At 39.9% G+C, this 17,758-nt stretch overlaps 1 protein-coding gene across 8 annotated transcripts; it reads right to left on the minus strand.

The window, feature by feature from the left end:
• Nucleotides 1–5,366: 5,366 nt before the first annotated feature.
• On the minus strand, nucleotides 5,367–17,732 carry HNRNPK (heterogeneous nuclear ribonucleoprotein K). 8 transcript variants are annotated; one of them, XM_060301088.2, is made up of 17 exons: nucleotides 17,593–17,732; nucleotides 15,541–15,619; nucleotides 15,349–15,433; nucleotides 14,796–14,893; nucleotides 14,070–14,126; nucleotides 12,583–12,626; nucleotides 11,633–11,705; nucleotides 11,034–11,105; nucleotides 10,417–10,530; nucleotides 9,944–10,072; nucleotides 9,024–9,331; nucleotides 8,851–8,905; nucleotides 8,452–8,535; nucleotides 8,156–8,171; nucleotides 7,997–8,064; nucleotides 7,431–7,600; nucleotides 5,367–6,719 (listed from the first exon to the last, which is right to left on the minus strand). In XM_060301088.2, the coding sequence occupies exons 3-17, from the start codon at nucleotides 15,404–15,406 to the stop codon at nucleotides 6,686–6,688; spliced, it is 1,380 nt and encodes a 459-aa protein (XP_060157071.1). In that variant the 5' UTR covers nucleotides 15,407–15,433; nucleotides 15,541–15,619; nucleotides 17,593–17,732; the 3' UTR covers nucleotides 5,367–6,685. The 8 variants fall into 8 exon arrangements, with proteins under 8 accessions (XP_060157071.1, XP_030688682.1, XP_030688677.1 ...); XM_030832822.3 differs by having other exon boundaries at nucleotides 5,367–6,659; nucleotides 7,997–8,079; XM_030832817.3 differs by having other exon boundaries at nucleotides 7,997–8,079.
• Between the last annotated feature and the right edge of the window lie 26 nt (nucleotides 17,733–17,758).

Genomic DNA, 17,758 nt, shown 5'->3' on the forward strand with positions numbered 1-17,758 from the left:
GCTGAAAAATCTATGATAATTGTAACTTGCTTCCGTTATTTTGTTCAAGGTTCAAAGTCCCAGGACAAAGTGTCTGGTTGGGCAAGGCTGGGTCAAATGCCCACTCTTTTGGGTGATAAGGAGTCTCTAATGACCAAGATTTCTATCTCATCAAGTCTACATACAACCAGGAGAGAAAAATTCTAAAAGGAAAACTGGGTTCTATTAGAAAGGAAAAACTAATGCTGTGTTGTTTAACAAAATTCACCCCTATGGCTGTTCGGCACCCAAACAATTTTATTCCCATATATATACTTTCAAAAATACTCCTGCCTAACAGAATGCAGCTATGCCTCATAAAGTAAAAGGATTCGCACTCCTTCCTCAGAAGGAGATAATTCAATGTATCATTATTTACTGCATCAAACTCTGTCAAGCGTGTCTAGGTGAAATCAATTTCTGCTCTAGCTCCAGCTCAGCTGTCTTAGATCAACTGCCTAGAAGCAGAGCCCAGCCCAGGGATTCTTGTGCAAATGATTTGCTGGGGAAATGCTCTCAGGTGAAAGGGAGTGAGGGAAGCAGGATAGGGCAGGGAATCAGTCAAGCCATGATTTGATCTCAGCTGGAGATTAGTGTCAGCCTGATCCCACAGAATTCTGGAGTCTGGACCGTACACAGAATTGGTGCCACTTTGAAACACAGGTATGAATAAATGATCTAGATAAAAAAGGCCACGTGATTTACCAAATGAAGGCCCCAACCCAACTGGGGCCACCTCCACCTGGAACATATAGTTTGGTAGTATTAGCCTTACCTCTCCTGATTTTATTTATTTTTTATTTTTGGCTGCGTTGGCTCTTCGTTGCTGAGCGCGGGTTTTTCCTCTAATTGTGGCGAGCGGGGGCTACTCTTCGTTGTGGTGGCTTCTCTTGTTGCGGAGCATGGGCTCTAGGCACACGGGCTTCAGTAGTTGTGGCTCGCAGGCTCAGTAGTTGTGGCTCAGGGGCTCTAGCGCACATGCTCAGTAGTTGTGGCATGCTGGCTTAGTTGCTTGGTGGCATGTGGAATCTTCTCTGACCAGGGCTTGAACCCATGTCTCCCAGGCGGATTCTTGACCACTGCACCATCAGGGAAGCCCCTCTCCTGCTTTTAAAATGGGGTCTTCTAGAGGTCTCAAATTCCCTTATACCCTCCTTCTCATTAAGTTTCCATTTTCCACTGAGGTTAGAACAAACACATAAACTTGCCAAGTAAAAGTAAGTTGATCTCTTCCAGTTTAAAATGATCTAATTCAAGTTAGATAACTTCAGTTAACTTAAAGGTCAGACCTATTATTAGGGCTATTTGTTTTCACTAAAAGCTCTTTCATTTCCACCTTTCCAAGACTTTCCAAGGTCTGGGTGCAAAGGGTTTAGGTGTTCTGATAATGGAAGGAAAGGGCCTTTATTAGTAAACTCTGACCTCTGAGGCGTAGTCTGTCTGGTGTCTGAATTTTGGCACCTACTCTCCCTATAGTTACCACTGAATGACCAATGCTAGTGTAACTGGTGGTCTGGTTTCTCAGCACTCAGGCCAGTGGTCTTCCTTGACTAACTTGATCTCACTTTGGCTTTCACTGGTATTGACAACCCTTTTAAATTCTGCTGTGTCTCCATCCAGTCCCTGGGTGGGCTGTCTACCTTATAGCTCCTGTCATGCAGTAACCACCCCCTTCATCACAGTGGCCCCATGGCAAGCCCCTTAGCACTTAACTAATATTCTTCTTATGCCATATAGGAATCAAAGGGAATTCTGAGGAGAACGAGAGCCTCAGGTTCTCTCTGTGCCCAAACATGATATGTCTCAATTCTGCTGTGCTTTACTAGCTTATGTGGTCATAGGGACACTTTGTAGTGTTCCAAATAGGTGTCTTGAGCCTTGCTTCTGTTTTTGGCTTCTTATTCAACCTCCCTGGAATTTCTGCTCACTTGCCCTGCCCCAGGCTGAACCCTAGGGCGATCTCTGAGGGACTTAGCTGGCACTTTCTACACTGTTTCTGCCAAATCTGTCTCATTACTATCAAAATCACTTCTCCCACTTTTGGTCTAATATGCAGATATCATATGCTTTCCCTTGCTACTCTATAGACTTCCTTCATACTAGGTGAACAAGGTGACCCTTCCTTTCCAGTGAAGCCTGTCCTTAATGGTAGAAAGACTTTAGGGAAAAAAGGGGCATAGGGAAAAAAGGGGCAAAGGGAGTAAGATGTCCAAAAGGGGAAAATGGGGAATTCCCTGGCAGTCCAATGGTTAGGACTCTGTGTAGGTTTGATCCCTGGTTGGTCCGGGAGCTAAGATCCCGCAAGCCGTGTGCTGTGGCCAAAAAAAAAAAAAAAAAAGGAGGGGGGAAGTGGGGAGAATGAGATTTTGAGAAGTGTGAGGTTTTGGTGACCAAATGTTTATTTCCTTCACAATTACAGGTTTGGGGGTTATAGGTCTGAGTTCGGGGGAGGAGGGAGAAATTGGGGGAGATCTGTAGAGAGGGAGGATAGGAAAGTCTTATGGGTTCTGGACAAAGAGTGAGGTGGATAAAGCTTTAAAGTCATAGGATACCTGGTATATCATTTTACCCCAACACTCGCTAGTGCCTGTTGCTCAGTTAGCAAACAGGGAAGCCCAACCCCACAAAACACTTGCATTTTCCATTTTTCCATGTGTATTTGCACATCCAACCACCTTGATTCAGCAGATGAGCTCCCCATTTTTCATATAGACAAATGGTAACTGCTTGGGCTTTAATTTTTCAGGTATTCCCCTTCTTTTTCCTCAGGTCAGATGTCTTCCCTGACTGGAAGTGTTGAGGCCTGGCCTGGGTAAATGTTGTTGATCTGTGTATATATGCCCCATGTCTTTATTTTTTCATCTGCTAAGAGGAGCAGAAGGCAGAATTTTAGTCAACACACTGGGATATTCCTAGTGCAGTTTTGTTTCAAGCAATATGCTTGTAATGACTATACATACACGTACACACATGTATGCTGGTTTCTGCTTTCTTAAACACATCTCACAGTACTGTTTCTTTTTCATTACCAGCTTGTTGTAATTATTGCTCTCTCCAAATACTTTTTGCTAACCACTGCCTCTTCAGGGCCTACCACTGTACACCTAGGAACAAAATATGTATTTGATGAATTAATGAAAAAATATGGAAACTTGTGGTTCTCTTAACTACATGTTGCTATATTACAGGTCTTCAAAACTATTTTAACTCGAGGAATTTGTTAAATATGCAGATTCCTGGCACCTCTTATAGAGATTGTGGTTCAGTACAGCTGAAGGATGGTCCAGAAATTCTCATTTTTAACCAGCACTGTTGATTTTGAAGGTGGTCCTAAGAACAGCCTGAGAAACACTGCAATATTGCTTCCCAAGGGTTCAATGCCACCATCAAGAAGTTGGGTTGGGACTTCCCTGGCTGTCCAGTGGTTAAGACTCCATGCTTCCAGTGCAGGGTACACAGGTTTGATTCCTTCTTGGGGAACTGTGATCCTGCAGGCCACAAGGCGCGGCAGAAAAAAAAAAAAGCTGGATCAGTTTCACTTCAAACTTGCCAACAATGGGCAAACCTTGGTAAGTGGGAGATGTAAAATGTAGCATTCAAGGTTACTTTTTCAATAAACATTTTGATGACACTGAACACCTATTGACAGAAAAGTTTCCACTGGTGTAAAAAGAATTTAAAATACAGGTCTCTTTATCTAGCAGCAGTCTTAAGCAAACCACAACCTATCATGTTTGTGGAACAGTAATTCCATTTTGAGCACCAACAACATAAGGCATTTCAAAACAAAACCACTAGTATGGTTAAGAGAAAAATTGCTGTCCGCTTTCCTTAAAGATTCAGTCTCTATGTGTTGCAATGGTATCAGTGATTAGATTTAGGAGTAACTGACAGATCATTCAATAAAATTCATGTACTTTATTATCAGTTTCATTATGCAAACTATTAACATTTGAATAGTAGGGAAAAGATTTAAATTCCTTTCCTTGATCCTGAAAAAACTTTGGTGCAATCTGGTTTCCAACATTGTTTGCCTATCACTTGATTTTCAAAAAGTTAGGCTAAAAACATTTTTGAAACTACATTTAAACGTTTAAAACTTCAATAAATCTGCCTAATATTTATTTCTTACAAAATAGGCTCAAAATTCCGTTTGTTCAGTGAATTTTAAGCTTACTTCAGAGAATTTTCTCAAATTGCCAGCCCATGTTCAGACACCATTTACCAGGTAACAGTGGAAATGAAACAGGCCCCTCCCTCCAAAGTTGTGTCCCCAATTTACCAACGTCACAGATTTTTTTTTAGTAGGTTGTGTTCAAGGTCTGATTTTTAAAAGGCAAAAATAAAAACTTTCAGCCAAGTCTATTTACATAATTTTTTAAAGATTTTTTTTTCATGTGGAACATTTTAAAGTCTTTATTAAACTTGTTACAATGCTTTTGCTTTCTGGTTCTTTGGCTGCAGGGCACGTGGGATCCCAGCTCCCCAACCCGCACCTCCTGCATTGGAAGGGGGAGTCTTAACCACTGGACCCCCAGGGAAGTCCCTACACAACTAATTTTTGAATGACAAACGAAAACTTTGAAAGCCAGTGCTCTCTCCAGGGATACTTTCCTCCAATATAAGTAACAATTTGACTAAAATGTCATTACCGAATAGTTTTTCTCTAGGGGAGGGGCACATTTCAGCATAAGTACACTATACTGACCCTATGCAACCCAAACTTACCCATACTTAAAACAAACACAAGAGGAAAACTAACACCCAAGTGGCAATTCAGACTAATTTCACCTTTGGGGAAACCTTATCACAGGTAGCATTTTAAGTGATGTTGTGATATCACTGTCACTTATCAAGAGAACACCCCATCTCCCTCCCTAAAAAGGGGTATCACTGAAATTTTAAACACCTTTGCATGTACTAGTCATACATAGTCCAGAAAATTCTGCTCACTTCACTTTCTTCTATCATACACAAGCCTCTTCTAGACTTAAACAGAATTGCATCCATGAGTTCTTTTCCATGTAATTGCTGAGTTCTCAGGCTTTCTGGGCAGTTGGAAGTTAACAGGTAGCATTTTAAGGATTTACGGAGCCAAGAACCAGAAAAAAAATTTTACATTCATCTGTAAACACTCTCAACAAACGAACTATTTTAAAGTTAAACCTAAGAAACTCAAAGCAGCTCACAGGTAATGTGAGAATAGGACTTGTAGAATTGGAATGACTCAGCTCTCATTATGCTGGACTCCCCTTTAAAACTAAGAGCCCAACTACTGTAATTTTTAACTTACCACCCCTATCATATCTGATTTATAAATGCTAGAAAAACACTTCACACGAAAAATATATAATTTAAGATTACTGTATTTCCTTACAAGAGGAATGTTTTAACAAATTTTACAGGTGTCAATCAACCTTTGTTCGAATTGGGCACACATCAAATCTAGCATTTTGGAAGAGTGAACTTTTAACTATCAATACAAATGCCAAGATACTACACAAAACATCCACAGGAACTTTTTTCATCTTTTTTTGAATTGTTCACAAACATTTCCTACATAATCCAACATACAACAGAGAAATGGTACATCTTTTTCTTTCAGTTTGCATACAATGGAAAAACAAGAATATATATATATATTTTACAAAATTTAACTAATAGACACTACCAAGCTGACAATTTAAGTCAATAGGTGAGAAATTATCTAATAAAAAATAATCAGAATTTATTTAGCATCAGTCACTTCCATAACCAAGTATTATTCTGATTAATAAAACTTGCTGCCATTAGGCTTCTGGTATATAGTTATACCAACTACTCCATATCTGTTGTATTGCTCCCCACCTTGGTTCTTCACAATTACAAACAGAAAATCGTTGCAAAGTAGGGGCAAGCATTTGCAAAAACAAACAAAAATCCCCAGCTTATTATAAGCATGAATGTGTGGTGGAATTCCCTCCCAAGCAATGGACTTTCAAATCACTTAAGAAATCACCAGAACTTAATGTGTCAAGATACTTTGCCTAAGTCCAAGAAGAGATGCATTTATTTATATCCAACAGAGGACTGAAAATTAAACTTAGTGTTTAGTTTGGGGGCAGGTTGGGGGGAATTCAGCCATTTGAAAAATGACCGTCTTAAAAAAAAATGACCACCAAAAATAGGTTCACTAAATTTATTTTAAAAATCATAAAACGTTTCTTACAAAAGAGCATTACATTCTGCACACTGCTCTGAATAGATGCCAGGGACATATGGACTATTGTTACTTTCCCTCCCTGTCCCACCCCCCCCAAATGTTACAGTGATCACAAAGTAAAGTGTTCACAATAATTACATGGGGGGATTTTTTTTAAACCACCAACAATGAACAAAAATTAAAATTCACTCACTCTGCTGCTGTTTCAAAATTTCAATGTTAGTTTTTGCACACCCTCCCCCACCCCCACCCCTGTTTGTAAGGAACTAAAACATTACATCTGGTGAACAGCAAAGATTTCACTACACCTCAAATGCAGAACACCTATGAAGCAGAGGAATGTTGGCTTTTTAAACAGAAGCAGATAAAAAAAAAAAGATGCAGGACTCCTTCAGTTCTTCACTAGTCTTAGAAAAACTTTCCAGAATACTGCTTCACACTATAAAAAAGAAAAAATATCTTGCATTAGAATCCTTCAACATCTGCATACTGCTTCACACTATAAAAGAAAAGAAAAAAAAGTACGAATTAGAATTTTTGTTCGTAACATCTTAATCAACATTAAGACAATTTCAATGCTAAATTAAAATGATAAACATGTCCATTACACAGAGATAAGAATTAAAACATTAGCAATTACAAATTAGAGCAATGTAAAACCCAAGAAAAAAGATTAACAGTAAATCAGACATTAGTAGAGCAGAATTAAAATCCAAAGTTGTTAATATTTGGTAGAAAAGACAAAGAAATGTCAGTTAAGGTGTGAAATGCTGCATTTTACAGCACCAATCATTTGTCCTGTAGAGGCATGGCCTGTGCCATATGGCAGACTGTGATTTGTTGTCGATTTAGTTATCTAAAAACAACAAAATCACTAGTCTTCCACACAGAACTAGACCAACATCCACTGAATCTTCTATATTTTCTACAGGATCTGTATAATTTATAACAAGTGGTTTTGGCAGCAGTTTTCACCAGAGAAATGAGAAGTTTGCTTGGTTAAGGCTTCTTCCAGCAAGATTAGTATTGAATGTCTTCTTTTATTTAGTAAGAAAGCAGAAGAAAATTAAAGCAAAGCTATTAGAATGTTTAGAAGTTAGGTCCCCAAAAGGTTGAGACACCATGGCTTCTAAAAAGAAAAATCAGTTGAGAAGAGAAGCTTTTTAAGGTTTTAGTATGTTTAGGCTAACATAAAGCTGAACAAACTGACCTGTTCTGCAGCAAGTACTGTGCATTTTGTATCTGGTCCTGTGTTCCTGTAATGGTAATGATCCGGTCTTCGGACCCTTCTAAAGGCTCATCAATTTTGATCGACGCTCCTGACTCATGACGGATTTGTTTAATCCGCTGACCACCTTTGCCAATAATAGATCCAGCCAGCTGAAAAGAGTTTTAAAAACAAGTGTTTATTATATACTTTCAAAGTATTATCCTGTATGTTCAGTGACCATCAAGAGTATTAACTTTGTACAACATATTGACTATGCTGTGCTAATTTAATGCCCCACACTAGTCAAGGTTTGAATTACAATGTAGTTACATCACCCATAGACATTTCCTTTAATAAACGAACCAGGGGCTCAGAACCCTCCTAACTGCTTTTTAATGGTACTGAACATCTTTCGACAAGGCTTAAACTGGAGAATGACACCAGCTGAAGTCCTTGAAACACAATTTTAATCCTAAAATGGAATATTTTTGTTAAAACCTTTTATTAAAAGCCAGGGAACTTAAAATGACTTACTAAATGTCCCTTATAATATTAAAGATACTTACATCTTTGGGAATAGTTACTTGTGTAGTAATAATAGGTCCACCAAGATCACCATATGAGCCACGACCCCCTGCATAGGAATAATCTGATTTAAATAATGAGTATTAAGTTCAATTACAAAGCATGAAATAATACTTGATTTCACAAAGAAGAAAACTTACCATATCCAGAGCCACCCTAAAAACAGAACAGAAAAAAACAGAAAATTACTTCACCTTCAAAACTTCAGGTGTTTTAACATTAAATCCCCTAGAGTTTATTAGGAAAGCAAAGTCCTCCTGTATCTTCCCTAGTAAGTAAATCTCAAAGACAATCCTCAGGGGAAGAAACCATTCAGGTACACAGTATCCCAAGAAACAAAAATGTTATATGGGGGGAAATAGAACACTTATCGATGACTAAACGAGAATGTTAAAATTATTAGTGACATGAATAATAAACACCCATGATACTCAACCTGTGGTTCATAAGCCATCTGCCACTCTGATGGGCTCCATGTATCTATTGCAGAGTCCCAGGTTTCATCAGCACTGAAACCAACCTGTGTTAGAGATAAAACTATTAATATGAACCTGCACTATATTTGTCTGAAATCACCATTTTTATGACCAATTATTATTTCACATCTCTATATACACTGGCAGTAATCATGTATTTTGGGGGAAACAAAGATGGAACAAGTCTTAATATCCCAGCAAACACCCAAAACAATGATTTAAGTGGCTATCTATCTACAAAAGCCCGTTTGTAAGACAAAATTCCTCAGTTAATAATCTTGAACAAAATGTTAGCTATCCGACTTTAAGACCCCTTTTAGCACTCATAAATAACACTGATGAAATATCAAAGTTCTTACCATGCCATCATAACGGTCTCCAGGTCTTCCTCTTCTGTCATAGGCCATTAGATCTCTGCAAGCATAGTACTTGTTGTAATCTCAGCTGGTCACACATATCAAATAAAAACCTACCCCCTCTACCCATAAAGTGCAGCTTCTTGTATGTTAATGTGTGGATGAAAGAAACTTACCCCCCTCTAGGTGGTGGTGGTGGAGGAAGAGGAAGATTCCGAGCTCTGCTACCACCCCGGCCACCTCGTCCAGGAGGAGGTGGAGGAGGTCCTCGACGAGGGCTCATATCATCATAATCTCTTCTGGATGGAGGCATGGGACGCCCACCCCGACCAGGAGGCATTCTGTCAAAACCACCTCTTCCCCGCATGGGAAATCCCACAGGACGTCCACGGCGGTCATCAAACATCATTGTAAAACCACCATAATCATAGGTTTCATCGTAAAAGTTGGGATCATAAGGCTGAGCACGTCCTTTAATGGGAGACTGAAACAAAAACATAGCAACTTTATAGACTGAGGAAAAAGCCTTAGTTCACACCAAACATTCTTTTAACAAACAGAACATTTCAAGCCCTTTGTATTTATCCTGGGAGGTACTCGAGATAGGGCTAGGAATATATGCAAAGATAGGAAGGATTTAAAAAAAGCATTTCTGGTGAGTTTCAAACAAAAAAATTTGAGTTTTACTGCTTGCGAGGTAAGGATTAACAGCTTTATTTTACCCTTAGAGCTTAAGTAACAGACTACAAACCCCTTTCACATTTCACAATGGGGATTATGAAGAAGTGACCACCCCAAGGGCTGAGGGGATCGATATCCTGGGTATGCAGTGTAGTACTATAAAGGAACCATAGAAACTTCTTTTGAAGGACCAAAGGCTATTAAAAACCTCACCAACAATGTAAAGACAACTCTCCAGATTCTCCCAAAGTATTTCTAAGTTAAAGTGATAGCTAAAAGCAGGGTGATAGAAAATTGTTAGGTGAAGGAAAAGTAAAAGTAAAAGCCATTTGTCTAAATGTTCTCAAAGTACTTTTGAACAAGACATCTGTTTTACAAAATTAAGCGCAAATAAAATAAAGGGTTCTGAAGGTACCTCTGATATAAGATCAAGGATGATCTTTATGCACTCTACAACCCTATCAGGTTTTCCTCCAATAAGAACGACTCTGTCAGTGGATTGAGGACAACATTCCTGGAAAAGCTTGATTGTTGTCTGAGTGTTCTGTAACAGATTTACAAAAAAAGCAGCATTAATCAATCATTGATCAATCAGAAAAAAGGAAATGCAGTACAAAACAACGTCCAGGTTTAGACAGATTTAATTTGTATTTCAGTAAAATTTCCCCCCATATAAAAAGCTTGTTAGTAACACTAGGACTTTGCACAATAAATTTTTGGCAAAATAAATAGCATGGTCAGGCCTTTCTGTTATATTTTAATTAGCAAACTAGATAAACTTAAGGGAGGAAACTCAAAAAGGGGAATGAGAGAAGCCCACGGAACCAAGTCCACATAAAAAGCTATTTTCTAGTAATATGGCAGGAAAAAAGAAAACTATCACTTTACCTCTCGAAGTTCTTTGATTTTAGCACCTTTGACCCCAATAATTCCTCCTGCCAGACTCTGATGAATCAACAGTCTCAACTCGCAGTCAAAGTCGCTTCCTTTATAGTGTTGGTACTGCGGAGGGAGAGTTATAAAATTTTAGTCCCAAATCAAGGATTCCCCAAGAATACACACTTATCTGCTATAAGCATACCAATATACTGTTGCAGTGAGCAACCTGAATTTATATTTCAATAACTTTACCAGTTATGTGCTTATTATCCTCAATAGCCAGGCCCAAAAAGGACATTCTGCACCACCTTAAAAAACTATTTTATTTTCAGGTCCTGCAACACCATACCCACACTGCAGCCATTTAGCATGTCGCTGTTACCACAAAATTATTATTAACATTCAAATAACACCATAATAAAAATGACTGCAAAGCACTTTGCAAATGTAGTTAATTCCCACTGCAGCATGGAGCAGGGTCAACAGTGAGTTGTAAGACCATTCATTTATCATGTTTTTAAGCCTTTTTTCTATAGAGATGGGAAAAGTACGCTATGTTGAAAATAAAATTGATCCTATGGGCCAGGCTCCATACTTCAGTGGGGTTCAATGGCACTATGACATACATTTAAGCATTCCACAGCATCAGATTCGAGCGGGAGCTGGCTGGTTGCAGTGGGTGATGGCAACTGCAGGCCCTGAAAGTAGAAAAATAAGAGTAATAGGTTAAGTGTCTAGTGTGATCAGGCTATTGTCGCATATATTGGTAAAGCTACTACAACATATTTCACATCTATATCATTAAATAACAAGAAACTGCTTATCTACGTTAAGGATCAACATACATTGCTTTTCTCTATACACCTAGTAAATAAATGATTACATAAAATTTAAAAATCCTTGAACTAAATCAAACACAGTCCTTTCTGACAGTCCCACAATCATTATTCTAACTCAAAATCTCTAAAACTAAAGCCCATAAAACATATGCTAAACCTCATGAAAGTGTATGGCCACAGGTAGTTCCTATCTACTCCAGTGGCTAGACTACATTTTCAAACAAGTAATGTGGGTATAATAACCCTGCACCTTAAGTGGCAGAGTGCAACACACTGCTGCTACAAAACTGTTATAGCCAATGTCTCTCCACCTCCCCCATTTTGCCTCATTAAAACATCTTTTAAGCACCCCCCAACTGCCAAATACATTTTAAAAATGAGCCTACCTCTTCCAAGGTAGGGATGATTTTCTTCAGAATTTCTCCAATTGTTTCAATATCAGCACTGATACTCAATATGCTGTCAAACATCACAAATACCAGATAGTACAAAAAAAAGGTGGAAAAGAAAAATGAGTTTTGTGGTCATCACCAGTAGTCAAACAACTTTTACAGAGAAGAACATACAATTATTTAATCCTCCCCATTTAAAGTAGCCTATTTATACATTTTTCACATGCATTTTGTTTTATGCCCAATACAAACATGGTAACATTATTAGGAGACTTGCAGAGAGACAGAGAATGGGCTCTTGGAAGGGCTCAGATTAAGTGGGCAATAAATTGACCAGAACTGAAGCAGAGTTGAATACTTATGTTCCCCGCCACCACTAAGTTAATTAAGGATACCCTCGCTGTTACATTGGTAAAACTGGCACACCTTCTCTTAGGCAAAGTGGGGGAATATGCAAGTGGTGAACATTATATTTGGAGTAAGGTTATGAATACCAGTTAGAAATTAGATCACTAATGGGCTCTGCAAGAAAACAAATACAAATGCAAGACAAAAACAAAGACAACACAAATGAGAAGTGAAGGAAAGTGAACCAGAGTTAGCATTTCATCAGAAAAAATTATGAACAGGCAATGTTGGGAAGCAAGGTGGGCCACAAAGACAGAGCGAGAGACTATTTCGGTAACAATTTGATTTACAATGCAGCAAATATGCAACACTTGAAGCTGTGCTCCTTCCATCGAAATAAAATTAGTGGATCGTTTGGGTGGGCAACTCACGGTAAAAGTTCAGTGACAAAAAGACTTAATGGGGAAAATAAGACAGAAACTTGAAAAACAATACACCGTCTAAAGGGGATACTATTTAATTATATAAAAGGCAGGTAATAAAATACATTTCTCTCTTTCTAATCAGGCAGTGAGGCATAAACTGTTGGGACATACCGCTCGGGGCCACTGCTGTCTGGGACTGAAACACTGGCATTGTACTGCATTGGTCATTGGCGTTCGTGGATGTTGGCATTGGGCATGGGCATTCAATCAGAAGTTGTCAAGTATGGTACCCGTTTGGCAACGAGCACATTTTTGGGCATAGCCAACCAGGGTTTTCACATGGGCGTTCAGGGGCGGATGGGCCAACGTCATGGTGGGCAACGCAGGGGTAAGTCGATCCAGTACATGGGCAACGGAGATATATGGCCAAAAAAACAAGGAGAGGGAAAAGGGGGAAAAGCAATAAATTTTAATTTAATACAAACTATACTCATACTCTCAATTAATGAAACAAGCTTAAGTTGTTCTGAAGACTAACACAATAATGGACTTCTCTATATCTGACTGTGGCTTAACATTTAAGGACCTTTAATGATGGTACTTTTTTTTTTAAACAAACAATGTTTCAGTAGCAGGCTGGCTCATGAGGGTAGACACAAAACCTGTCATGACTCGAATTCTTGAGGAAATGGGGAAATTATTAACCCAGATAATTATATAGAACATCTGGATTAAAAGGAAAGAGGTTTATAAAAGACAAAACAAAAATTCCCACACCACCAAAAACCCTAACTGTTAAAAGACTGTTTGGTTTCCTGGAGATTTAAAAACGCACTCCTAGATCCTACAGGCAAGTTTGTAAAATTTAAACAATTTTTCAAGTTCAGTTTACAGTAATCAAGAGGAACATACAAAGATCTGTGACCAAGAGAGAAATGAAAAAATACCAAATAAGTATTCAACACAGTTATTATTTGCCTCAACTTTAGCAAGAAAACATCAAGAGTGTGTACATGAGAAAAAAAATTTAGGAAATCTGGTGTACCCAAGTCCTATAAATATGCTCACTTCTGGTGATACCAACATTTAATGTGTCTAATCACAAGAGTCAACCCACTATAAAATATGAAGACTCAAAACAAATCATCGGCATTGACAAACGGCTTCCCAGTTGTAAGATTAAGTGCCTACTCTATTCTTTACCCATATCTCAATCATGCAACCTTAATTTCTTTGTGCTCCATGTGCAAGCTGTTAAAGAACAGATGGGCAAATCGGAAAAAAAAAGGGAATAAAAAATTTGGAGTTTAATCAGCCACCTGCAATGGTTTTCAGTAATATTGTACTTGATTCATACATGGGAAATGGTACAAATTAAGGAGTTTTATATTGTTATTTCTAATTAAGATGTTATCTTGCTTGAAGTGAATAATTTGGTGTAAAGTTATTAGAAAGGGAGATTTAATATAGACCACCCCCTGCTCAATCTGGGCTTTGTTAAATTAGGAATGTCAAACCTTGAAAATCATCTATGTAACCAATTATTATAAAAGGCTTGAATCTAGACTATTAAATGATTTCTATGATGCAATTCTTTAATCCTACAAACACATAAACTGAAGCTTCCTGTGTAGTAGTTTAAACTCTTAAATACTTACGTCTGTACGGAGAGCCTTAATATTCTTGCCTCCTTTTCCAATCACTGCCCCAGCATTCTGGAGAAAATAAGAAGAAACTTATTTTGTCTTTTCCTAGAATTAAGGTGTCTTCCTACGCTCTTAAGATTTTAGCCAAACAAACAAACACCAAACATGTCTAAACTCTTTTTTGGTTATAGAGATGAAAATCTATCTGGGGATGTCAAGACCATCAGGTTAGCAAAAACTGAAGAGTCTATGTGCTTTAGGGACTAAACACCAAGGCAGAGCTTTGAAATACTCAGAACATACTGAGTCTAAAACTTAAGCAATAGCACTAACTTTACAATGTCTTTCTGCAAGCCAATTAAATAATTTAAATGCCAGTAGGTACTTTCACATTGTGAGGTGTATTATCAGTCAGGTAAGCTGCCAACCAGGATGTTTTCTAATGAATTCACAATGTAATCAGACACAATCTTTAATCCATTAATGCTTTAAGGATCATCCACACCCATCTCCTAGTTCAGCCCTGTAGTAGGCTCACTATGTTAAGGGCTTTCTTTTTAATTGTTGGCAAAATAACACAATTACCATAACCTAGAAAGTCTGTTTAGGAAAAGCCAAACAAATCTTTTATATTCTGCAGGCTGTAAGCTTTTGCAAGCTTCCCAGAAGGTTCAATCAGAACTTTTCTTAATTCCTACTTAAGAACCACTTTCAAAGTTTCAAGAATAAAATTTATACCTTGCTCTGAAGCAGAATGCGTAATTCAACCATCTCATCAGTGTTTCTAGATCTTTTAAAAGCTTGTTCCTCTTCCATATCTTCAGCAGGGCGTTTACCTAAAAATTAACAGTTCAAATTTCAGAAAGCACCAGCATCTTCAAGGAAGGGTAGGTTTAATTACATTTCAATTTTAACCTACAGATTAGAGAAACTTTAAGTCCACTGTTTAAAGGGATTTGTTGCTAATCTTAGGTATGTTTTAAAAAGGCCAAAGGCACTGGTTCTTGGACTTTTAAGCATGAATTTAAGCACTCCATTCCAAATGGTTTTCCAAACACAAGATATTGTGACAACACTTCAAAGGATAAGAAACTTCAAAATGCAAGAAAAACATTAGTTTTACATTTACTGGCTTTCTTTTAATCAGTTTACCGTTACCTATGCAAATGAGTTAGTTCTGGTTCATAAATATATGCTCAGATGTAACTGACACGGATCTCAAATTAAACATACAAAGTAATAATGAAATTAACAGACCAACAAGAATAAAATTGTTAAAATGTCTTCTCACCAAATTCGCCATTGGTTTCGGTGTTGGGAAAGGTTTCCTCTGGCTGTTCAGTTTCCATTTTCTTGTATTAAAGGAACACACCAATCTGTTGAAAAATAAACAGGCTAGTACAACTGGTTTATTGAAAAGTAAGCTGTGCATCTTGCTAAATGTTAAAAACAAGGGAAAGTAATGACTGTTTCTAGAACGTACCAGTTATTAAATATATCCTTGCAGGGCAGAACTGAAGTGTTCTGGGCAGGACCAACTGACACCCTAGTGCTGCAGTAGCCTATAAAAACCAACACAAATCAGTTTTGCTTTTTTGGTTATTACCGGATACTAATCAACACCAATTTGAACACAACAAACAAAAAGTCTATTTCTAAAACTTGCTTCTTTGTTTTAGGGTCTTAAACTTCCAAACGATTGCCTTCAAACACAAAAACACAAGCCAAAAGACCGTATCTGATTCTTTTGTAAAAGGAAAAACACATTTTTAGCCTTTGGATCAAGTCCCACCACAGCAATTAGTTACTTTATATGATAAATACAAAGAAAACTAGACACATGTAGGGCATATCGATAAACCCATTAGTCTATTGTTCCCGAAGAATATAAATTTATAAAAAGATACACAAAATTATTTTTACATTGGGATTTTAAACCGCTTTTGGGTTTCTTTCCATTGGTGACTTGAAAAACTACCTTCTGAAATCTTTAAAGTTTACAAATACAAAAGCGAATTCAAGCCATACCCAACCGGCAGGTCAATCTACTGGAGCGATAAACCTGCAAAGCTGATACAGGAGCACACCCAAACTGCTAATACTACTCGACTATCCAACAGAACCCCTGAACACCAACACCATCACTAGCGAGATATTTTACATTACGTTAAAAGCGGTATAACCTCACAATTATACCTCCAACACCACACTGGCGATAGGACTGCAAACAGCCTTTTAGCTCGCCTCTCATGACTGGCAAAAAGCGGCGACCTGCGGCCCCCAGGAATAGCTGAACAGCTTAGAGCTAAAAATCAAGGCCATATTTACGCCTTCCACTCTTTCAATGACCAACTGAAACGCTAACCTGACCCATCACTCAGTTAAATACTGAGGTGTGGTGGAAGACTTGGGTAAAGTGGTTTAACGACCGCAAGCTCTATTTATGAAAATAAACAAGTATCCTTCAGGTCCTTCAGTCACCGTTTCTCAGACCGTGAAAATCGCTAAGTACATGCGTGGCCAGCCGAGCGCAAACATGCCGTTCTCTCTCCAACGCCCGGGACACCGGGATCGGCAACGGCCCAGCAACAGGAGTTGAAAAAGCTCCCGAGGCGAGAGCACAAGCGCCGCACCTCTCCTCACCCGGATCCGACAGGAAATGGCGGCCCGCGTAATGGCGACTACGTGCTACTAGGCGGAGCCGAGCGCGGACCCCCCCTCCCCCACCCACCACGCGGTCCCGAGACCTCGTCCCCCGCGCCCTCCCCCCACCGCGGGAGAGACAAAGCAACTGTGGCAGCCCCGACCCTTCCAGCTCGCCCGTTCCCGCGTCGGGCCCAGGCCGGGAGCGCCCAAGTGCGCCGGAACCCACACAAAGAGAGCGGCGTTCTCTACCGCCCTCGGGGCCCGCCCGCCGACCCCCTCTCCTTCCCACAAGACCTAGTTCCCAACACTACAAAACTGCAGCTCATTCCACCGTCACAAGCCTCGCGACTCCCCGAAGCCTCCAGTACCGCAGCGCAGACTGCAGATATACGCTCAGGGAAATGGCGGAGGTGGGGGGAGGGGAAACCCGGCAACGTTCCATCCCAGAACAGGCCAACCACCAAGCAGCCCCAACGGCCTCCCTCAAGTGGAGAAACTGGTCTCCGGCCCTCGCCCCCACGCGCCGTTCGCCCAGCCCCATTCCTCACCGGGCAAGGTTACCGTCCCTATGCCGCCGCGCCGCCTCAGCTGGTCACAGCTAGACAGAGAACGAGCGTAGGCCCCCACCGCCCTCCCCTACCCCGCCGCCGGGCCCGATAGGCTGCCCCAGCTACAGCGGTGGCGCGAGGGCGAAGCGATTGGCCCAAGGCCGCGTCAATCAAGGCGCTGGAGGAGGCGACAGCCCCGCCTCCCGCCGGCGCCTCCCTTCAGGCTGTAAGGCCGCTAAGGGCCCGAGAAAAACCAGACTTGGAAAAAGTCAGCGCAGCCTTTAGGGAGGCCAAACCCCTGCCCGAACCCATAATACCCAAGCCCCAATAACCCTAATTACCTATGGGCCGCAAATAACCGGGAAGTAGGGAAGACGTCGACGTTGGTGCAGCAGAGAAACAGAGGATAATGGCGCCTGCAGTGCTTTCGCCCGGAGAGCCCTCCTCCTTTCTCGTTCGCGCACTCACTAGCTGGGGGGAGGGGGGGAAAACCTCTCGCGAGAACTA

Source organism: Globicephala melas, chromosome 6 (assembly GCF_963455315.2).
Source record: "Globicephala melas chromosome 6, mGloMel1.2, whole genome shotgun sequence".
Taxonomy (NCBI): domain Eukaryota; kingdom Metazoa; phylum Chordata; class Mammalia; order Artiodactyla; family Delphinidae; genus Globicephala; species Globicephala melas.